Source organism: Micromys minutus, assembly GCF_963924665.1.
Source record: "Micromys minutus genome assembly, chromosome: 2".
Lineage (NCBI taxonomy): Eukaryota > Metazoa > Chordata > Mammalia > Rodentia > Muridae > Micromys > Micromys minutus.
The window spans coordinates 19118960-19143206 of NC_137971.1; the positions used below are offsets into that span (position 1 = coordinate 19118960).

The 24247-nt window shown below is 40.5% G+C and overlaps 1 protein-coding gene across 1 annotated transcript in view; it reads right to left on the reverse strand.

Annotated features, from left to right (window-relative positions):
* Positions 1-1672: 1672 nt before the first annotated feature.
* Positions 1673-24247, reverse strand: part of LCOR (ligand dependent nuclear receptor corepressor) — a gene marked incomplete at its 5' end in the record, with an annotated part of 30200 nt that continues 7625 nt past the window's right edge. Inside the window, one exon of the mRNA XM_080913112.1 lies at positions 1673-6577. Within this exon, the coding sequence (XP_080769238.1) occupies positions 1798-6577 (4780 nt within the window). The 3' untranslated portion in view covers positions 1673-1797. The remainder of the gene's footprint in view (positions 6578-24247) is intronic.

Consider the following 24247-nt stretch of genomic DNA (forward strand, 5'->3'; position numbering starts at 1 on the left):
AATAATAATAAAATGGGAAATGGGGAAAGAGGGGAGGAGGGGGCTCACAGGACAGAGGTGACATTAAGAAAATTATGACTTTCATTATCTGTGAAATCCAACACAATTCTCAACTTCTCATGAATCAAATGCTCCGGTCCTATCAAATTATCAGAAATTTCCATTATCTGCAGCAAACCTTTAACAATAGCAAAATAGGTAGAAAGCCTGTTTTATCATGATTTGCATATAAAAGAAGCCCACATGGGTTGATCTGAAACATCTGAAACAGCCTAAGCAGAAACTCAGAAACAAGAGCAGGTCAGCAGCTGCCATGCAAGCCTATTCTGGTGACAGAACACGTCACAGCCGGCTGCTGACCGGCCCAACGGAAATGTCAAGCACACACTGTTGTAATGGAGCAATGTTGTAGGCACCAAGTAAAGCCAATGGGGCCGTGTCAGGCTCCACCAAGAAAAGGCAAACATCACTTTCAGTTATTGCGGTTCTCATTTCTGAGCCATGGGACAGAATGACATGGTAGGGGCAGGGGCAACTTTGCAAGTGTTTAGCCATGAGAACAGAACTATCAATTTGAGTAGACACCTACTTCAGGCAAAGACATTCATATCAGAGTCCAATGAACTTCTCTATCTGTGTGGGCATGTGGCTCCACTGAGATTCTGGGCAGTTTCCTTCAGTTGCCTGACGCCTGGTCTAGGCCACTGATCACACCTCGAGTCTGATGTGGAAGTCAGATTAGAAATGTGTGTGGAGACTATGAGTTACTTTCAAACATTCTGCCACAGAATTCTAACTACTCAGCTCACAGATACACTGCGCGTGACACTAGTACCAGAAGACACTTGCGGGTAGCAACCACATGCATGTAAGATGCATATGCATATGGCTAAGCTTTTCCACTTCCGGAAAGAACATCTCGACTTCCGCCGAGCAGGGAAATACTTTGTGTAAGAAAGAAAACAAGAGTCACTCATCCTAATGGTAAAATGACAGGCATGTTAGTAGTAACATAGTTTGGGGCAAAAAACAAAAACAAACTAAAAACATAACAACAAAACAACAAAAAAGAAACGGTAGCACATCTTTGTCCCATGGGCACACAAATTCGAGAACATGATCTGAAATGATTTAAAAAAAAAAAAAAAAAAAAAAAAAAAAGAAGGTGAAGGGGTGATCAACAGTATGAGTTTTGGAAGAAAAGTAACAAGTATTAATCTTTTATAATAATTATAAATCCCCTGCATTCTCCACATACCATAAAAATGATTTGGTTCAGCTTTCAAATATCAATCAAATAAAAACCAAACAAGACAGAAAGGGAGTTGTGCTGCGGGCTGCACGGTGCACCTGTCCAGGGGCACACAGGCAGCTGCTGACGGTCCTCGCTCGCTCGCTCGCTCCTCGTGCATGTGTGACGGCCGCCTCCTCAACGACAGATCAAGTGCTTGTGCGTCAAGTATAAAATACAAGCCTTTAGTCACATACATCAGCTTCTTAGCTTTTGTAAATTTTTAAACAAAAAGGATAAATAAGGCACTGTACTTCTTAAAACGAAAACTGCTGGGTTCCAAGTTTAAAACCCAAGGAACAACCAGAAAATAGCGTACATCTCCTCTTAGCCCCAGAGAAGAACTCTCTACAAGTTCCTTTCTCCAGCTAAGATGCATTTTCTGACATCTCAAACTGGCGTTCCCGTAACCACAACAAGGCTTGATAAGCTAATAAAAACAGATTCTGTGAATGCAAAGGAAAGGTTGCTCTCATGGGCCGTTCTTCTCAGCGGCTGTCCAGCTATCATTTAGCTTCCAACCGCCTCCGTTTGCCCTGGGAAGAGTCCAGTTTGGCCTTGAGCTTTCTTTTTCTCGGGGCAGTCCGGTTCTCGGGGCTTTTTGCCAAGGGTCTGGCTCTGCCCCTCCCACTGCTCAGCTTCCGGTTTCTCTTTCTGGCTTTTGGGGGCTTTGAAGAGGTTTCTTTTGCGCCCCTTTGTTTTGAAGGCTTTGTCAGCGCTTCTGAGGCCGAGGGATGGCCAAGTCTTCTGTTTGCATTCTCCTTTTCTTTTCTGGATGATGGGCAGCTCTTCCCAGGTCCCTTTCTACAGACTCTCACTTTATTCTCTTTCAAGGTCATCTTCTTGGATAGTCGGTTGACTCTGTCCTTGGCAGCAGCTAGCTTCTTGGCAGAAAGGGCTCTGCTGGCTTTTGTTGCCGGCCCCTTGTCCTTACGGTCTTGAGTACCGGAGCCGTCTGCTCTTTTGCGCTTGTTCTGACCTTCCACTTTAAGCAAAGTTTCCGGCACCTGCTTCCCTCTTCTCCCCTTGCTTCTTTCAGCCCTCTTGGGGTTGACAGGAAACCCATCTGCACCCACCTGGAGGGCGAGCTTGGGGGACATTAACGGGTTGATGCACACGCTCTTTCGGCCCTGCTTAATTTCAGAAGCCCCACCCAGTGATCTATCTAAGCGCTGCGCTCTGAGCTTTCCCCTAATATTGGAATACTTTCTAAGGATCCGGGTGCTGGCTGGGGTAGGCAAGGTGGTGGGAGGATGGCTCTGTCTCCCTTCCCTGACTTCCTCCACACTGTCTTCATTGTTAGGGCCAAAGCTGATGTCACTGCCAGCCTCTGGGTCTACGTAGTCAGGATTCTCTCGTAGTTTAGCCCATAGCTTCTGTGTTTTCCAATTATTCCTAGCAGGAATGGCTCCAGGGAATTTCTTTAAGTGTTTTTTCAAGCGTTCTGCCTGTAGTGAACTAGGGTACATGGTGGAAGGAGGGTACTTCTGAAGAGGGTGTTTAACAAGGGGGACGTCTCCTGGAAGACGAGTATTTAGTTTCTTCACAATGACCAGAGATCGAGTTTCTGTTGTCTCTAAGAACCACTTACAGATGTTAGACAGCTTAAAGTTTGTCATAAACAGCATCTGAACGGGAGAAAACTTTTGCACCTCCAAAGAACCCCTACACTTCCGTGACCTCTTCTTGCTCTTCCAAATCTCCTTCAGCTTGTCAGACTTGCCCCTTGCTCTTGCTGCTGGCTGAGCTTCTTTCTCTAACTGGATCCAGCCCTTCTGAACTCTTAAGTACTCGGCGTTGAAGTTGGCAATTAGCTCCTGGTTCTCCTCCTCTGCACACCATCCCACAAACCTGGGCTGCTCCTCCACCACCATGTCTGAATCTTCCTCATCTACGGCCTCTGCACTCTCAGAAGCTCTGCTTTCCTTAGGTGCTGGGTTTATTTGTGTTACCTGCTTCTCTGAAGTAATTTTCGCAGTGTCCAAGGCATCCGCGCAATGAGCGTGCCTCAGGTTGTAGGTTGAGGAAGGCAGTCTCTTAGACCTTGTTACCAATTTTGATGGCCCAGCAACATCATCACCCTGGCTGGCTGACATCGCAGCTGAGTTACATGGAGCAAGGCTAGCATCATCTCCACAGTATGTATCCTCAGTGTCTGTCTCACTCACAGTGGCCTCCGTCGCCTGTATGGCAATGTGTCCCAGGTTCTCTTTTGCCTGCTCTGGGTCCCTCTTGCAAGGAGTGCTTTCTGAGGGCACATGGGCATCTCTCTCCTCTATCTTGGACCAGACATGAGTTTCCAGGTTGTCCCCAGGCAATGGCTGGCCAACAGTGGCTGGGTTACTGATTGGGGAAGTACCTCCCTCTTCCCTTTTAACTTCCTTTGCCAGCATGTTTTTAACAGTCTGCCTTGTAATGACGCCAACTCCTTCTGCCTCCAGCTTGGTCTCTTCATCAGAGGAATGTTCAGTGACACCAGGGGTTTCAGTGTCCTCCACACTGTCTGTATGGATGCCGTCAGCCACTGAGTCCTCAGGTGTCACCCCGTCAGAGTCTCCTTCTCTTTTAGAATGCTTTACAGCAGGATTTTTAGAAACCTTGATTTCAGAACAAGCAGCAGATGAATCCAAACCCTGGCTTCCTGGGTACCCGTCAGCAGAGGATGAATCTACAAGCTGACTTCTTAGGCACCTATCAGAGGCCTCGGGGAGCTTTTTAGCCTTTTTCTTCTTATCCACATTCTCTTCAGGTGAATCAGAGTTTGGCTCACTTGGATCATTTTCTGCTGAGTATTTTATATCATTGTCACGTGCCTCCAGGTGTCCTATTTCACTCGCCACCTCACCTCCTTCCATCTGGCTTGGGTTCTCATCAGTGACAATGCTGCTCTCCAGTAGAGGCAGGGAGTCATGCAGCAACAGTGTCTCCTCAGGGATGTCTCTGGTCTCAGCTTCAGTGCTGGTGCTTTGGTCATGCTCGGACAGTTCTAGACTTAGGGGAAGATCTAAAGCTGCAGCAGGACTTTCATCTGCTGAGCATGGAGAACTCTCCTCTATGATGGCTGCTTCAGGAGAAGATTGACATCTACATAGGAGGTCTTCACTGTCCTCCCTGGAAGGAATGTCCTCCCTGAAGGGAATGCTTCCAGCTGTCAGAACCAGGTGGCACTCCTGTGCCTGCATCTCATCTGGACCCAGCAGGGCGTCTGGTGGCTGGTCTTGCAGGGAGGTTGTTGGCTGGTCTGGCTCATGGAAAGATAGTACACTTGCTGTGGGAGGTGAGACCACAATGCTGCCTTCTGGCACATCAGACATATCCTCATTAGGGAGGACAGCAGGCTGCAGACATGCTGGGCTAGAGGTTGTGGTCTCTCCTGGCCTAGGAGAGCTACTAGAATCCTGTTCAGTCATAGTGAGGCACGCCTCTGACTCCTGATGCTCTTTCACTGATGATGTGTCTTCCTCCCCTTCCTCAAGGGAGGCTCTTTCTCTCCTAGGATCCTCATGGGTATCTTCTTCCAGAAGCTGCTCACCTACTGTGGGAAGCTGCATATCAACTGTGGGAATTTGTACATCCAGTGTGGGAAGCTGTACATCAACTGTAGGAAGTTGTACACCTACTGTGGGAAGCTGCGCATCTACTGTAGGAAGTTGTGCACTTACTGTGGGAAGCTGTACATCAACTGTAGGAAGTTGTGCATCTACTGTGGGAAGCTGTACATCAAGTGTAGGAAGTTGTGCACTTACTGTGGGAAGCTGTACATCAACTGTAGGAAGTTGTGCATCTACTGTGGGAAGCTGTACATCAACTGTAGGAAGTTGCTGTACATCTACTGTAGGAAGTTGTGCACCTATTGTGGGAAGCTGGACATCTACTGTAGGAAGTTGTGCAGTTACTGTGGGAAACTGGACATCTACTGTAGGAAGTTGTACACCTACTGTGGGAAGCTGCACACCTACTGTGTGCTTTGAGGTGGGAACTGTAAGAGTTTGCTTGGGAGTCACCACTGCCTCTGATGCTATCGGTAAGCAGCTTCCTTTTTCTTGGGGGCATACATTTCTGGCCAGCGTACGAACAGTTGGCAGCTCACAGCAATCACCGTTGAAAAAGTATCCCCGGGTACTCTTTCGGGCTGTTTTCCGAGAAGACAATATGGATCTTTGATTCTCAAAGTGGCATTCTGTTATTGGTTGACTAATATAAACAACATCACATTGGTTGTCATAATCATTAATCCTCAACCCTGATGCCCTCTTACTTTTCCGAGCAGTCTTGATGGAGGTCGATATCATCTTGTTTTCTGAGTGACCATTGGATGCTCTGTGTACAGTTGGTGTGGGGCTGGGAGCTAACCAAACACCTTTGGAATGATCAAAATGGCCCTTGTCTCTCGGGTATGTCTGGAAGCCCACCTTGTTTCTACCTAGTGAATGAAGATGGTTCTCTTGCTTTGGCCTTGCATCTTCTTCATCTGCCTCTAAATCCTGGTGTAAGGGTGTTTTTGAGCTACACTGTAAAGCATTCTCTTTGTCTGCAGTACTAGATGAGTTTTCCATAAACCCCGAGTCCCACATCTCTTCTGGTAAAGCTTTGAGTGAGTTTCTTTGAGAAACAACACAGTTCCCACTCTCTTCAGTACCAGTACTCTCAGCCAGCGCTTCCACTGCAGCCAGACTCTGCACTGATGCTGGGGCACTTTCTTCAGCATCCTCACAGGGTTCCATGTTTGTGTCTTGCTCCTGGCCAGTGGTTTGCCCCTCTAAGCCTTTAGAACTGTGTGGGGAATTAAAAGAGGAAGAATCCAATGTACTGAGGCATCCCACAGTGGAGCTGTCTGTAGAACCTGTGGGGTTATGTTGAGCATCTGGAGGATCAGAGGAATCTTTCTGGACAGTGCTCAAGGCATTCTCTGTCCCATCTACAGAGTCTGTCTCAGGAGGTGGTTCTTTCATGGCTTCTTCAGTCAAATTCAGAGAGCTAGGAGAACCCGATGAGTCTAAGAACAGCCTTACGGAAGCAGGAGAACCCCCATCCAGGCACGCATCATCCTTCTCATTTTCTCTGCTGCTCAGCCTGGCACAATTCGAATCACAAGTGGAGACATCCATCACTGTGGAATCCAAAGGCTTCAGGTCCCCAGAACCTGGCTGAGATTCAGTGTACAGGTCACTCAGAACACGGATGAATTGCTTCTGATGCTGAGTGCACAGCTTGACCATAAACTTCTCCAGCGGAGACTTTGACTGATGGTTAGAATCAACTGTGGGTGCCTCTGTTGTATCCTCTCTAGACAAAAACAGAAAAAAGAAGAAATTAGTATGTGCGTTTCCAAAGAACTGTTTCTATAGTATGAACTGTATCAGATGCTATTTATATTTTAAAGAGAGAGCACTCTGGAGAAAACTGTCATTTACTTCCAAGTCTGTTGTGTACTTTAGTTCAATGAAGAATATATAATTAGATTGCAAAGCTAGCCCATCATATTCTCAAAAATTTATTGTCTCTCATATGTTTTTCTGTTTATGGTGCTAGGAAATCAAAGAGGGCCTGGCACACTTGAGGAAGCACACTACCACTGAGATACAGTCCAAACCCTATTTCATATTTTTTTACGCTTAAAAATTTCAGAAATAATTATCTTAGAAGAAACACTGAAAATAAAATTTCACCCCATTATTAATTCTGTATGGTCAACACAGAGCAATCCTTATCCAAAAGTCTGTAGTGCTCCAAAATGCCAACCTTTTCAAGTGCTAACATGCTGGCACAAGTGGAAAATTACGCACATGCCACTGTTAAGTACAAGATTACTGAAGACACTGTGTAAGATTACTTCTAGGCTATGCGGACACAGTGGGCCTGGACCATAAATGACTTCTGACATTAGACCTGGGCCTCACTCCTGAGATACATCATTAAATATAGGAAAACATTCCAAAATCTGATAAAAGACAAAACTCATAACATGTCTTCTCCCAGGTATTTTGGAAAGGGGGTACTCAACCTGTCCTTTAGTTTTAGGCTCAGGCAACGGTATTAAAATAACCACTAGTTTCAGTTTATAACACTGACAAAAATTCAGACATACTACATTCCAGACATTCCAGACATCAGCTTAGAAGCACATAGAGACCTCAATGGCTTTAAGACAGTTTCTCAGAAAGAACAATTGGCTGGAGAGCCACCAGCAGTGTCCCAGAACAGGACACACATAACACATTTTCACAGTGGTGGAGTGTCAGCTTTGATCCGTGCAAGGCAGAGACATTCACACTAGCCCACCCCTGGGCTCCCCCAGAACAAGACACACACGGCACATTTTCACAGTGGTGGACTGTCAGCTTTGATCCGTGCAAGGCAGAGACATTCACACTAGCCCACCCCTGGGCTCCCCCAGAATATTACCAGGAAACATTTCAGTTACATAAGCTGCTCTACATGAAAGCCATCTCCACACTGTGAACCTTCGTTGGAGTTTAAGTCACAAAGTCAAGGGGATGAGAGAGGCCAATTGTAGACTCAAGACCGAGCACAAGCGTCGGCTGCGGGATGGCCAAGGGGCCAAGTGTAGACTCAAGACCGAGCACAAGCGTGGGCTGTGGGATGGCCAAGGGGCCAAGTGTAGACTCAAGACCGAGCACAAGCGTGGGCTGTGGGATGGCCAAGGGGTCTCACGATTGTGCTTCTGGATACACAACTTTTACAAAGCCCAAGGTTTGATACAACTTCTCACATGCACACTCTTCTCGACCCCTTGTTTATAGACCTTTAAGAGACTATTTGATAGTATGTGAGATACAACAGAACACAGACGGTAGCTTCATATGTGCTGAACAAGTATTGATACATCCTCTGGCTGACTCTTCCATCTTTTGACTTTTACCTCATGGCCAGGACATGTCTATATAGAAAGGTTTACCACAGACGGCCTGTCCACCTGTCTTTCCAACTCCCACCGGTGGTGGACTTATAGTAAAGGACACAGGAGCTGGATGACGAGATATTGGATTTGCCTCCTATTCTGACATGGATAGGGTAATCAGAAAGTCAACTTGTCTCTCCAAACCTTAGCTTCTCCTGTACACGGGACTGGATAGCAGTGTATCGAGAGTCTGTGCAAAAGCAGGGCTTAAAGGGATTTGCTTTTTGTGTTTCTAACGTGGAAGGTTTGTTTTCTAAGACAGTCTCCTTATGCAGTCCTGGCTAGGCCGAACTTGCATCAGTCCTCTCTGATCCGCCTGCCTCTGCCTTTAAACTTTTTATTCTTTGTGAATTTCACACCACGCACTCCAATCCCACACATTTCCCATCTGTTTGTATCCACCTTCTATCCTTGCAACATGTCCTTCCCCAAGAAAACAACAACAAAAATCTCATTGCAGAGGCTATAGTAAGTCAGTGCGTCCCACAGTACATCCTTCTGTCCATACATCTTTACTTGCAAATGTTCATTACAAGGAGTCACTGGTCTGGCTCAAGCCCTCTGGCTTCTGCTACAGGGAGATCTCGCAGCTTTGGATCTGCAGGCCTGACCCCTTCACATACTCCAGCAGTTCATAGATGGGTCAGATGTTGGAGTAGGCCCACTCAAAGCCCTGGATCTGAGCTTTGGTGGCAGTCATGTTGGTCAGCCCACCAGCTCTCCCTCACCCACACCACTAGGGTGAGCGTTGTGGCACTGCCCTGGCTAGTTTACCCAATGCCTCAGCTGACAAGGCTGTCTCTGCTTCTTAGGTGATTGGCTTATGGATGTGGGAGCACACCCCAGTAAAAGCAGTCAAGGTTTTTATTTGTCTCCCAGAGTGACCTGAAACTTCCTGTATAGCTGAGACTAACCTTGAGCTACTAGTAATTCATTCTCCAGCTCCCACCCTCCAAGTATCAGGGTTACAGTTGTATGTTATCACAGTCAGCTATGTTTTAATTATGTTTATATCACATATATATGTATACACACTCATGTAGATAGAGGTCAGAGGGCAAATTTTGTGAGCATGTTTTGTCCTTCCCTGGGATTAAACTCAGGTCATCAGGCTTGGTGGCAAACACTAGGATACACTGAATCTTTAAAAATATTTTGGTGTAATTCTTTACAGAATCATATCATCACTTAGCATCTCTCTTTCTCGAGATAGGACCTTCTCTGAGACCAGGATACAGAAGATGAAAGACAGTAGCTGTCGGGGATGGCAAATGAGATGTTCTTAGTAGAGATGCTTCAAAGCTCTGACTCTGATGTGTTTTGCAGGCAAATTTGATGCATAGGCAGGAACCCAGCAGTGGGTAGCGTCCTTGGGGCTGAGAGTCTGCACATTAACACTAACCTTTGTCCAGCTATCATCAAATAGCTAACTTTACAACTACAGCCATAAAACTACTTTTGGCTGTGACTCCAAATGACTACTTACTCCCCCCACCCAAAAGGGTTTTTAAAAAGAAACTAAATTTTAGGTGATTTTTAATTTCTTACCATTCAGCTATTTAGAGTTAACCTCAACTTCCTGGTATTTAATTATATTGCTGCATTTTCCATGTTTGGCTTATTTAATGTCTGATTTAAACTTGGTTGGTAGTACACAAGTTCCCCTTCATCTTTGACTGAACACAAATACAACATTCGAACTAACTTTGGTTACTCCTGGGCAATTTGCTAGTTGAACAGAGCAGAGATTCTGTCTTACAGAGAATTTCCTCTCTACTCTGGAAGAGGATGGCATTTAAGGTCGGTGATCAGTCTGCATCATATTAGATTCTGGACACCTGACTAAATAGGATCTTTATGAGAAAATGTGCCACAGACATCGAAGTCCTGTCTGACTTCATGTTATGTTGAAACTGTATTACTTCTGCTCAACAGGAGGCCTCCTTGCAACAGGGCCTTGAATTATTTAGCAAGCAGAACACCACCGTTAAGATCACAGGGGTTGGTAAATTGGAGAGAGGCTATAAAAGAAAAGGGGGCCTGAGCTGCAGCTCTTGGAATTGGTCCTGGGTTTATCTCCTTGGTGAGAAATGGTCTATGGGACCTTGATCAGTCTTTCTGCCTTTAGCTCAATGCCTAATTCAGAAGGGTGTGGTAAAGGATAAGATAATATTCATAAGAACTGTAAAAGGCACAGTTTAAAAGCAATGTGTTGCTTCACAACTCTGTCTTTAATGATTTACTCAATGATGTTTTTCCAGATCAGAGGTTAGGTGTAGCTGAACTCTCCTATTTAGTCAATACTGCGACACTTACATTCATGTGACTAATATAAATGGTGGCTAGTCAATGCTGGTTATTTTCCACTGAAGAATAGATCAAACATGGCAGGATGCTAAATGTCAAGTGTAAGAATCTAGAATCTGGGAGTAATGGATTCAGGCACATTCTCCAGCAGTTAGTGTGTAACCACCCAAAGGATGGCGCAGGCAAATCAGTACCACTGATGAACAAAGCCAACAGTAAGCATATAGGAGCTAATGTTAGGAGCAGAAAAAGTTAAAGAGTACAGAGGAGAAAGAAGGCTTTACACAAAGTAGACTATGACTACAGTATTCAATTTGGCTTGTTTCTTTAAACAAAACATAAAAACGTATGCCCAGTCCCCTATCAAAGTGTGTGAGTTGTACATTTGCTAGGTGGTAACTGGAAAGGCTGCTTCCCCACTTCTTCTCCCCTGGTCTAGAGCTTTCTCAGGGTATTCTGAGTCTGCTGACAGGTTAGAGGGGCTGGGAGCATAGAGAGGAGGTTAGGAGAGTGTAAGTGATCCGAGAGGGAAGATGGCTCTTAAGGGAGGGAAGTACATACAGAGGGAGATGGGTAAAGTAATAAGGATGCCAGAAAAAGTTGCAAAAAATTTAGCTGTCTTTAAAAAGTTATAATACACACCATCTTATATGTTTTTTATACATAGATAGTCTTAGTGGACTTTTTTTTACTGGGATAACGGTGCTTCCTGTAAGAGTCAAGGACCATCTTTAAAAAAAAAAACACAATATACACAGGAGAATCCCTCTTTGGGCTAGGGCTGTCCCAAAGTGCTTTATACCTTGCCTTTCTTCTTCTGAAGTAAAAATTAAATTGTTCTTTAAAAAACTGCCCTTAAGTTTAAATCATCTTAGGCAAAATACAGAGAGAAGAGGTTCCTTCTCTGAGGGAAGGGAATGCTACCTGCTGCTTTGAGAGTGATAAGCAGTTAGACAACTGTTTGAAGACCTGGATTGGCCCAAGCAAAGAAGTCTACTACCAGACACATTCCAACAATAAGGTATGTACTTCATGATAATCATAATCTCAAGGCTAAAGAAAAAAATCACTAATTTGCAGGGCATCGAGGGCCGAGGGATGTCCATCTAAGACAGCCATGAGAAGAGCTGACACAAACAACCACAGGACAGCATACTCTCTGTGACAAGCTCACTAACACAACGTAGTTTCTGCTCAAGAAATGAACTGCTATGCTTCTGACAAATAACCTTATTCCTTTCAGGTGAGAGGAAGAGCAATACCAGATGATACACCAAATCAAATGACTACAGCATCCCGACCTTTGCCATGTTTCTATGAAGTATCTTATTTCTCAACTTTCTCGTGTTCTCTTGAGGTTAAAGTTTCTACCACAGACATTTTAGATTTAAGAACATAGGTCTGTGGTGGATCCTCAAGCTTCTCAAGCTTCATGCCTTTGATGGCATACAGTAAGTTATTTAAGATGCACACAATATATAATGCCTTAAGTAATTATGTCAAGATGCTTAAGACTTAATATTCTCAATTGTTTACTTCGTGATGTTAGATAAGGAAGAAGAAAATGTTCAGGTATAAAATTGAAGTATAAGGGTAAACAGTTTAAAAAAATTTTTTTTGTGTATGAATTTTTTGTCTGCATGTATGTGTACCAAGTGCATGCCTGGTGCCCATAGAGTCCAGAAGAGGGTGTTAAGATTCCCTGGGACTTGGGTAGGTGCTGGGAACTGGACCAAGGTCGTCTGGGAGAGCACCAGAGTAAAGGTTTGTCGTTTATTTGGGGGAAGGGCAGACTGCTCTGTAACCCACAATGGTTTGAACTGTGATGCACCTGCATCCACCTCTCTAGACACCATGCCTGCAAAGAAACTAGTTTTGATTTTTAAGCAGATACTCCTACACACAGTTCTTAAAAGTATTACACTACTACCTACTTAAAAAAAAAAAAAAAAAAAAAAAACAAACCTAGATCCAAAGTATATAAAATTTTGGACTTGGGCTAGAGAGATGGCTCAGTGGTTAAGAGCATTGACTGCTCTTCTAGAGGTCCTGAGTTCAAATCCCAGCACATGGTGGCTCACAACCATCTGTAATGATTGTAATGCCCTCTTTTGGTGTGTCTGAAGACAACTACAGTGTACTTATAATCAACCAATCAATCAACCTTTAAAAAAATGGCCTTAAAAAGTGGTATATTTTGTATATTTAAATGTAGTTAAATTTTATGTATGGTAGTTTGAATAAAACATAGTCCCTATAGGCTTTTAAGTGGAGTGGTATTACTTTAGAGGGATTAAGAGTGTGGCCTTGTTAGGGGAAGTATCACTGGGGGTGGACTTTCAAAAGCCCAATCCAGTCTTACTTTCAGTCTCTCTCACTTTCTTCCTATTGCCTTCCAATCCAGATGTAGGACACTCAAGACCTATCCAGCACCATGTCTGCCTGTGTGCTACCATGTTTCCTGCCAGGCTGATAATGGACTAAACCTCTAAGCTGTAACCAAGGCTCAATTAAATGTTTTTAAAATAAGAGTTGACAGGGTAATAGTGTCTCTTCACAGCAATAGAACTCTGAGACAGTATGCTTAACATTGAACCCTGGTCCTCTGGAAGATCAGCCAGTGCTCTTCACTAATAAGCTTTCTAGCTTTTTATATAATTTTAAACTGTATCTTCTACTTTGACACTGGTTCTATTTTGATTTAGCTAAAACAAAACAAACAATCAAGGAATGATTGGTTTGATTAATTTTCCCTAAACAGGATCACAAAATGCAAAAAAGCACTTTTTCAAAAAAAAGTTTTAACCATAGTCCTCAATTGGGGTTAAAATAAGATTGTCCATGCCTCATTTTCAAAGTTCTAATGACCTTCACAAGACACAACAATCTGATTTTCTATGTTTATAGTAATTTATGACACCTTCCAGAAATTTACTTCGGCATTTATTGGGTACTTGCATGTGCCCAGTAAGAATTAACTTGCCTTGGTGCTATATTTTACATGTAGCGGTTTAATTTAGGCTCCATAATAACCAGATATGCCAGGTACTACAGCCCCTCTTACAGAGGAGGAAACAGGCTTGGCAACTGTTAAAACCATATGGCAATAAAAGAGAAGGCTAGGACTTTAAAACTGGGCTTACCAAAGTCTGTTTCTCAAGACTTGTCCTACCTATTCAGGTTTATCAGGCCTTTAAAAGGCTTTAATTTGTAATTTTTGTTTTGCATCCAAGTTCTATACTTTTAATAATGGGACTTACTCACTTGCTAAACTGCTCTGCTTTCTTGAATCAAACTGGTATGAGATTTAGTATAGCTGGATCTAATGGTAAAATCCCTTGTTCTCATTTTAGATTGTGTGAATCATGCTGCTGTAGTAAAGGTAAATGTAATGGCTTGGAATTGTGTTAAGGGGACACAAAAGGAGAAATCCCTAAAATTTCCCAATAGTCATGCTTTCAAGAATGAACGATTAGAATGGTACCAAGAGTCTATTTGTAAGCTAACCAAGCCGCTTGTAGCTATGTAGTTGTTTTAGTTACCTAACTGTACTTAACTGTACAAAACAACACACCTGAAAAAATGGTTAAGGGGGCTGGATGATGGCCCAGCGTTTAAGAGCACTGGCTGCTCTTTCAGAGGAGCCGGGTTCAATTCCCATCACCCAAATGTCAGCTCTCAAGTGTCTGTAATGTCAGTTCCAGGGGAGGATCTGACACTCAGACGATGCATGCAGACAAAACATCATTGCACCAAAACAAACTAAAGATAGAAAAGAAAAGGAAAGAACACAAAGGATGGTTAAGGGCACTGACTGCCCTTAGAAAAGCAGGCCTTGGGTTCATTCCCAGCACCTGCACAGCCATTTATAACCATCTCTAACTCTAGAAGACTGAATGCCCTCTTCTTGCTTCTACAGCATCAGGTAGGCAAGTAATGAACACATACACACACAGACAGAACACATACATTAATAAAACAGAAAAGAAAATAGCTAGGATGACAAATTTCTTACATTTTATAGCCCCAACTAGCTCATGATCCTCTTGCCTCCTAAGTACTGGAGTTAAAGACTAAGCTACCACACCTGCTTAAACTTCTGAATTACAATTAAAAGGGCAGAGGGGGTGGGGGACTGAGGGCTCCTGTAAGATGCTTTGAAAATAGAGAACATGCTTAAGTTTTAATGTGTAAATTATCACAGTACTCTAGTGCAGGACTCAATTCTATATATTAAGAAGTTAATTTTGACTAAAACTGAACATAACCTATGACACTCCTCCCCCGTCTATGTTATGTCTGAATACTGAAGATGGAATTAGCACCCAGCAGAGAAACCACAACAACTTAGAATGAAAACAGAGTGCTTGATTATTCTTGCAAAAGAGCTACCTCACTCACTTATAGTACACTTAACACAGTGGATTAGTTCTCATAAGACATTGAAATCTATTTTAATACTTTTTTTTCATTTAGAAAATACCACAATGATGTAACTAGTTTCTAAGGCCTAATGAGTTGCTACTTATTTTCCAATGTTCAAACTAATTACTTTTCATGTATTAAAATTTTGTACAAGATTCAAAGTTGAAAAAACAAAGACTTGAAAGTCTTTCAAACATCCTCATTTCATAGATAAAAACACAAGCATGTTTCTGGTAAAACTTGTTGATAGTATTCGATAAGCACTACAAAATATTCTTAGATGCTTATAAAACCCTCAGGTTCAGGATCTAAAACTCAGGGGCTTCTAGACCTACTTATGGTATGCAAAGGCTCACCACTGTGTCACGAACTCAGCCCAACCACTAGAGTTCTGACATCTGCTTACTTTCTGGATCCTATGTGAACACTGACCGAACAGTGGATTAAGCTGTGGTACACTTTCTTTTTTCTTTACAATGTTTTTGCCATTTCTGTATCACTGATGTCTAAAGTCAATCCTGTGTACTTTAGCTGTAAATGCTACCTGAACTTCACACTACCCACTTAAGCAAACAAAACAGGAAATGCGACAGCCAGTAAGTTGATGAACAATCCTGTTACAGTGCAAATAATGTGGACTCTGACTATAACAAGAGCAATTATCTACTGTGCCTCACTCACTACAAGATCTGGAACTACATGACCTAGGTATGTTTGTATATTTGAACATGAATGTTTGGAGGAAGAAATTCAGTCTTGAGGAGAACACAACTCGGGAGACGACACACCACTGCTTCCACTGCACTTCCCCCATGCAACTCTTGTCATTCTCTATAAGAGTTTCTCAGCTTCCTGTACCCGTTAAGACACCAGGGCACCCAAACTAGTCTTCAAACATAAGCATAATCAAAGACATTCTGGTTTAAAAGAGGTCATTTTAAAACTTGGGCCACAGTAGTTTAAAAGCCAAACACAAGCTTGAAGACAGACTACTGAAGCACAAGTTTACACATGAGCTATCTGAAGTCTTGTCACACTGATTGGGCCTCCAGTTTACAGTGGATAGTAGCAAGAAATGACATGAAACAAGCCCTGAAATTTATGAATAATGTTTCCAGAAGAATATTCTACAAACACTTCATAAGTGAACAGGAAAAATGAAGGCAACATCTGTATTAGCAACCAGAAACCCTGTTCTTACGAACAATGGACTGTAAAAAAGTTATATGGCCAATCTGTCTCAGACCAAATAATCAACTATGCACAATATCATTATCTATTAACGTAAAATTTGCTTATATTCAATGTGAGGTTGAAAGAAAGCTTCCTAAAATATTTTGCTCATATTTCTAATCTTTAGGATCATGAATTCAGCTCTTCTGACTCCTTTACAAGAACTACTTCATAACATACGGCTTTACACTACAGTGTCCAAACACCACACCAATGTTCAGCAGCAGCCTCCCAACAAATTACAAGTACTGTTATCAACCTTCACCAGTTGACAGTGATACTTTACTATTTGTGCCTAAAGAGCAAACAAGTTATCAAACATTTCTGTTTTGGCAACCAATCCTACTAAGAAGTTTTACTTTAATTATGAAAAACTGATTTTTAAGAAGATGGCATTGTGAAACCTTGGTTAGCCGAAAAAGATTAACTTTAAGTAAACAATTCAGTAAGCACGTGAAGGACACAGTAGTGTCTGCATTAGAATAAATCCTATAATTCTGCAGCAGTATTTCTAGTGATCTAAATAAAAGGTTTCATCTGGAGAGTCACAGACTCTGAATGCCATGTGCATCCAATAGTACTTTATTTACCCTTTCTGTAAACTGGTTGAAAGCACTAAAATCTTAAGCAGCAGAAACCAAGCTTTAAAAACAGGTTTTCACAACAAAATTTATTAGAAGAATAGTGGTTTTTAAAGTCTAGCATCCAGTGAGAACTACCATACACAACATTACAGCTGGGAATGTTTCTCCAAATGTCATGGTCAAATAACACAATGGAACCATTAAGTCTTACACATGCACAAAAGAAGTGGTGCTTCTGACATACAATGCAAAAAGAGAATTAAAAAAAAAAAAAAAAAGGGGAACCACAAGGATTAAAATTTAAGTACTCATCACATACATTAAGACACAGCTTATTTTAGTCCAGTCAAAATCAGAACTGCATTAAAAAATTTAATGTAGTGCAATCAAACCCAAAAACTTAATTTGTGATCATAAGTGCTCTACTACATAAACAAATGATTATAGCAAGAACAAAAAGTTCAAAATCACACAGTACAAAAAATCTGTAAATAAATATTAACTACAGTACGAGAAATATTAAATTATACAATTCCGTCAAACTGTAAACAGTATATTGAAATGAGGTCCATAGAGTAAAGGGGGTTCCTGTTTTGTTGCATGACACTGAAACTTCTAGAAATCTGAAAAAATGCCATTTTCCATGTCTTCAAAGGTTATGAGCTTTAGAGTTTCTTTCAGATGTAAGATATCAAATAGTAAAGCAGAGGGATGACTTATTTTGCTAACCACAGGTAGCACTGTGGAAAACAAGTGTCTAAAGGACAAGTCACCATCAGAAGGTATTTGTCACTGAGGTCTTTGAGGCTGCAAAATACACTGAGATAAAACTTCCTGCTGTACACAGACCTCTAACCTCTGCTCATTTTTTTTTTTTTTTTGACATTTTACATACTTAATGTTAAAATACCAACTTTGGCAGATTCACTACTGATAAACTCAAAGCACTTACGGCCCAATGGTTCCATCACAGTGGCCAGTGCACAGATTCTCTGAAGACATTGCATAAATAGAATGTAGAGGTCAGACACCCAAGGACCAGTGCTTGAATTTAGCAGTAGTCATGATGAAGAAACAAGAGCCACATCAAGGAGGAACTGCATCTGTTACAATTTACAGAAGCAGCTAGGAATGTCACTTATTTTCATTGTGCTGGCTAGTAGTGGCATTTAAAAATATATAGTTTAAGTGTGTGTGTGGTGGCTCTACATGAAGGCATGTTTAAAAAAATACACTGTTAACAGGAACCCCCATATTATCTGCTCAGTAGTTATAACTGAATCTATAGAATGCCACTATAAGAGTGTGAGGCACCGTGTGCTGGAAAGTTATGCAGCTTTAAAATCTGTTTGGCTGAGTTATACCTGGATACCTGAACTGAGTTTTTAAGTTGACATTCATCAAAGATGTGCTACCAGCACGTTGAAGTAAAAGCAAAACATAACAATACAAGTCACCGTTAGGTTTAAGAATAGCATCAAAGTACCTGAATTGAGTGAGGAAGTGTGAAAACTGTCCCTGAGGGTTTCTAAACAGTGTGTACACGTTGATTCTCTAAGGACATTCGCTTTATTTAACAGTGTGGACTGATAAAACACCAATGTCTGACAGTTTAATTATACGCGAACGCTCCATGTATAGTTTATGCGTTTTCCCCCAAAGCAGCAACAAGCCACTGTTAAGTATACATCCCATCAGAACACGCACACATGGGAGTCAAATAAAGGATTCTTCTGTTTTTTTTTTTCCTGACAGCACAGCATATCAATATCCAATGACTATATCTTTCCTAGATCAGAATGTAACTAATTTTGACTAGCAATATAGGATTAAACTTTTAATCAAACACTTCGCTATTACATACTAAGATTTCTTAAACTCACTAATGCTGGTAATACTAACCTAGTTAATCAACCCCCCCCACCCCTTGGTTTTAGAAATATACCCTTCCACAACTTAAAACCATTAAGATCCGTATCAGTCCTCTGATGTAAAAAGCATGTCAGTGAATTAGTATTAAAAATTTACACAGTAAAAAGGCTTGAATTTCAGCCAAAGATTCTAAATACTGCTCATTCCCTGAAGACTTAAAAGGGAGAGAATCTCTACCCATTTCCTTAGTGATTTACATTTCTAAAATGGTCTGATAGCATGTTTCATTGGGGGGAGAATTCCCCCTCACTTCCTCTCAAACTCCAAATTCCTAAGCCAGAAATTGCTTAAATGAACTGGGGGAAATGAGGCAATTACTTAGAAGTATTAGAAAGATACAAAATGTTATTGTCCTTTGTTAAAATAAGAACTATTTATATAAATGTGATTTGACCCCATATCATGTAGTTATGGTTTTTAAAATAATCATCCTAAAACTTACAGTACCTAAGACTCTGAAGGTAAATTAAGACTTTAGTGTTTTAACAGAAAAGTGCTGACTTATCCCTTTTCTAGAACTTTAAAAGTTTGGGGAAGTGCTTTCCTAACGACAGTGAGGTTTGCTATATGTATACCCTTCCATCAAGAAGGAAAGTCACCAGATCAAAGACTCAGGAGTGTAGCGCTGGTTGTTTATCAAATAGGAACCATTTTGTTCATTCTGTGGGGGTAAGAAATATTCTAGCCTGAAATTCTATTTGGCTACTGAATGTTAAAAATCCCTGCTCTACTGTGTCAGTATCCTGTGTTCAACTACCCCTGGGCCCCCACCCCCACCCCCACACTCTATCCACTGAGAATCTAATCTCCAAAGAGATTTAAAAATTTATGTTTTCAGGACATACCTGAGAAAGGGTGCAATTATGCAGAACAAGGAACCCAAGACTGCACTAATACTGGTTATAGGTTCACAAACTGTTTTTCAAGACAAATCTAAGTGTAAGAGGTATGAATCTTCAAATGTCTCACTGCTTTAGATTATTTGGTATGTGTGTCGGGTCATTTCCAGTGTTGAAATATCTTGAGCCTGTTCAATGACAGTTCAAGGAGTAAAGAGTTCATTTTCACATTCAAACAACAAAGGTTAAATATTATGAATATTTGCTACATCCAATAAATCTATGGTTTACTAAAAGTGCTTGCTTTTCATGCTTTTTTTAAATGGATACAGCTCTAAATGAACTGGAAATCTTAAAATTACCCCCCCAAACAATTGTAAAATTAACTTGTTAACTGTATGCCAAATAAACATTAGATTTAATTCTGTGTCCAACCTATGCTCTATCCCCTCCCCTCTGCTCCAAAATGCTTTGTAACACAAAACTCAGCCCCAGCTTTAATGCCAGAGGCTAAAGTTTGTTTCTTAAAAAGTGATGTAACTTAAGAGTAAAAGAGGACATGGGAGCAGGTCCTATTCTCCCTTGTCATCATGTGTACAAATCAAGTCTCAAGGACAGAATTATTCCAAAATGAAGAGAATGGAGGTCTGTACTCCTTGTACCACATGCATGTATAAGTATGTGTGTGTCTGTGTGTGTGTGTGTGTGTGTACTTTCAGTAGATTTTAAAAAAAGACAAATAACCAATCAACCAAAACAATGTATATAGTTCAAGAGTCTCCTAACTGGGCTATTTGGCTAAAGCCATCAAGGTCTGAGTCACACTGAATTGACCAGTATATTAATGAAAATGTAATTCTAATGGAAAGGGAACAAGAAAAACCACCTGTGAGTTCTTCTATCTTCCTGAAGGCCAAAAGTTAACCTGTAACTTTCAATCTGCTAAGAAAATATCAAGCAGCCACCCAACCTATTGTCATATTCTATCACCAATGACAGCAACCTGAATAAATACAAGAATGGAGATGTGAAAACAACCACAATTTGGTTAAAGAATTACAGATTCAGAAATTTGCTTCAAAATGAAAGCTACTAAGATGTAATAGTTGTTAATGTAACTAACACTAATTGTCATACTTTGACAGCTCAAAATAATTCCACGTTCTGACACTGACCTGACAATTTGTTATATGAAAATAACCAAGTAAATCTAAGCTTCACCATCATGGGGCAATGAAATGTAAAAGGATCAGACAGGCTTAGAACCAGGCCTGGCAACATGTGCTTACTTGGGGTGGGTGGAGAACACACTAGCAGTTCAAAGGTTGCCTAATGACAGAAGGTAGGTAGTTAGGACATGGGTCGTAGCAGGTAGTCGTTTTAAGTCTGACTTAAGAATTCTCTCCAGAAAATTGGGAACTAAACACCTCCTTGTGCCACATAACATTCTGCTATCTGATCCCATACAGCTCATATTACAGCTAAGGTAAAACACTGGGGAACAGAAATGCCAAATTGGTTGAGGTAATGATTTATATAAGATAACCAAAGTTCTAAAGCACTTCAATGTTGTAAAGTAAAACTGTACCAAATAAAGCTAATACACACTTCACACCTCTGAGCTTGCTCACCAGAACTGAACAGTAGTGAACTTCACATAAGAACCTACTATTACACAAAGCCTTGCTCATAGTCATGATCTGCTGTAGTAAAGTTTTATCAAGCAACATCTAAACTTCAGAATAACAACAAACTTATATTAAAAAGTATTATACACAAATATAAATATTTTTTTTTCCTGAAAGAGAGACCTTGTCCTTCATGGTATATGGGGAGCAGAATAAAAGTGTATAGCTCAACACAATACAATTAAGTCATTTGAAAACCCACTGAACAAAGTAAAATAATACACTATATTGGATCATGCCTGCTGATTCTGCTCTTTAAGAAATAAGAATGCTAATAATAAAATACCATTCCAACTGTATTTCACCTACAACTGTTTATAGTGTTTTCTGATTTCACAGTACTGTAGCTTATCTACTGTGTGATGTCAATGTTCTCCCACTAAAACGCAAGGATTTATTATAAATGTATTATTTCCTACCAATAATTCAAATAATGTTTTATATAATTTGAATAATGTCATCATTTGCCTTACTGGAAAATATGAGAAAAACAGCTTTTGTGACAGGCAGTTATGAACTATACTTTCCCATACCATAAAAATGGTCAACTGTTGTCTGGGCCATGCAAAACTCTGATTAGCAGAAATTAAGCATGCAAGTAAACCAATCTCCATCACACATTTATGAGGACGTCTCCAAACTAGAATATCTACACTGAAAGTGCCATACAGCATAGTGGCAAATCAAGAGAGAAATCAAATATTAAGGGATCACTGTGGCATGAAACTGACAGCCACCTCCAAGAAATATGCAGAATAATGAAACTCTGAACACAAAATTTAACATTAAAAGTGCACCTGAATATTACAAACTAACTTTACAAACCTACAATAAGGTAAAATATATATCTTTTGAAATATTCAGCAGCTTTTGTATTTTTTTAAAGTTTTTTTTAGTGTTTTTTTAGGTTTTTTTTTTTTTTGAGAGGCTCATGAATTTTAAGGGGGCCAACTATCTAATTTCAACCATGCTTCACAAAACAATAATGGCTATTTTATATTGCAGTTACCAATGTAATGCAATTAGTGCTTTAAAACAATCTATACTCAAACAAAATAACACAATAGCAAAAGAAAGAAAAGAAAAAAAAAGAGAAAGAGAAACCAGCCAACCAACCAACCTTTGGAGAAAATATGCTTATTCAAAAGCTTCTTGGAAAAGAAAATTTACCTGAATATCAAGTCATGACTGATCTCAAGTGTAATGTTAAAAAGCTTCACAGACATGAATTATTACAATCTTCAGGTCTCAGGACTTTAATCTGAGAAGTTTAGAGTTTGGTTTGTTTTTAAAATTCACTTTCTAACCAAAACAAATAATAGAAGTACTCAATTTTCACTATTTACAACTCAGCCTACAGTCTGAAATGACACAATACAAGTTCTCTTATTTAATTAAACTGCAGCATTAAAGGGTAGGCACACCATTCTTCTGCTGCTCGATTGTCATCCACTGAAACACACATAGAAAATAGTTATGTTAGTAAAATGGTCACTCGTTACACTACAATGACAAGTTACATAACTCAACTCATACACCACTACAGACTACCACAGAATTAAAACTCTCTGAAGAGTCAAAGTACAAAAGTTCAACTTTTAGGGCCAGATTTTTTTAGATGGGCCTTCAATGATGCCTTGCTGAGAGGGAATAAAAGCACAAATTAATTTCTCAAAGGATCTTTTTGCAGCAATTCTGGGTTATTGAGTACTCCAAGAGTTGCACAAAAAGGAATCATGCCTGTAATTAACTGTGTGCTAACAAACTGAGAGGGAACAAAGGAGGTTTTCCTTCATAAGCTTAGCCTTTTGCTTTCAGCAAACCTCACACAACTTCCTTCAACTGCAGATGAAAATCATGCATCTCATATTGTTTTTATTGCAACTTCCAGCTAGGCTAGGAAATACTGCAGTCACATTAATTTTAGCAAACTCTTTGTCTGTTGAGACTAAAAAGAAACAAGTGGTCATCCACTGATTAAATTGCTTTACAAAATAACCAAATTAAAAGAGGAATCCACACCCAACCTATGTCAAAAATGAGCAGTGCCTTAATTTTAACAGCAGCAATGGTGTGCCTAACCTTTGAACACACAGGTTGCGAGTGAAATCTTTTACCTAATTGAATTAATGGGTTCCAAGTTTTCAGTCAGGAATTTTTGACTGGGGACTATATAGACATATTCCTACTACTCAGGTTGTTAGTACTTTCCTGAAAGCACCAATTTTAAGGTAACAAACACTGACTGCTTATTTTATTTTACTCATAAATGTCAATGATTTGGGGGTTTGGCTAAGCATTTAGAAGGGCCTAATCACCGTTCTCAGAAGACTAGCATATAGGGTTAATAAGTGGTGTGGATTTTGCTTTGCACAAAATAGTAATTTTATTCTGATCATTATAAAGATTAAATTCTATTGGCTTTACTTATCAGGAATTCTTGCAATTATCTGCCAAAACCAAATCTTCCAAACTAAAATAACTGCAATTTCATGTGCCCATCTCAAACAAAGCATAAGACGGTTTTTCAAGGAGTGCTTACACAAACATGATCGGAAAGGGCCTAAAATATGTGCTAAACAACCAGAAAAGGACAGGAAGAGGATATTATGTAGGATGCCATAAGAATAAGAGGTAGGGTGGGGGGGGTACTGGGAGGAGTTCAGCTAAACAAAATTAACTAAAATCTAAAACCCAACCTCTCCCAATCTTGTAGCAGTATCTGAAGTAGTTAAAACAGAAACTCCAGTGAGCTAAACTACCAACTGATATTAACAGAATTAACATGCAACCTAATCATATTAGGTCACCTTGGGATTTCGATTTTTCTTCTTAACAAGACTGTAGATCCTTCATCTTTATAGAATCAAGGCTGAAAAGTGTAAGCAGCATTTTAGCCACACCATAATTACTAATGCACATTGCTCTCTGTGCTCTGACTCCCAGAAAGCACAGCTTAGATTCCTTAAAACTAATGGCTGCAACAATACTCAGTTGTAGGTTAATACATGACCACTTCTATAAAA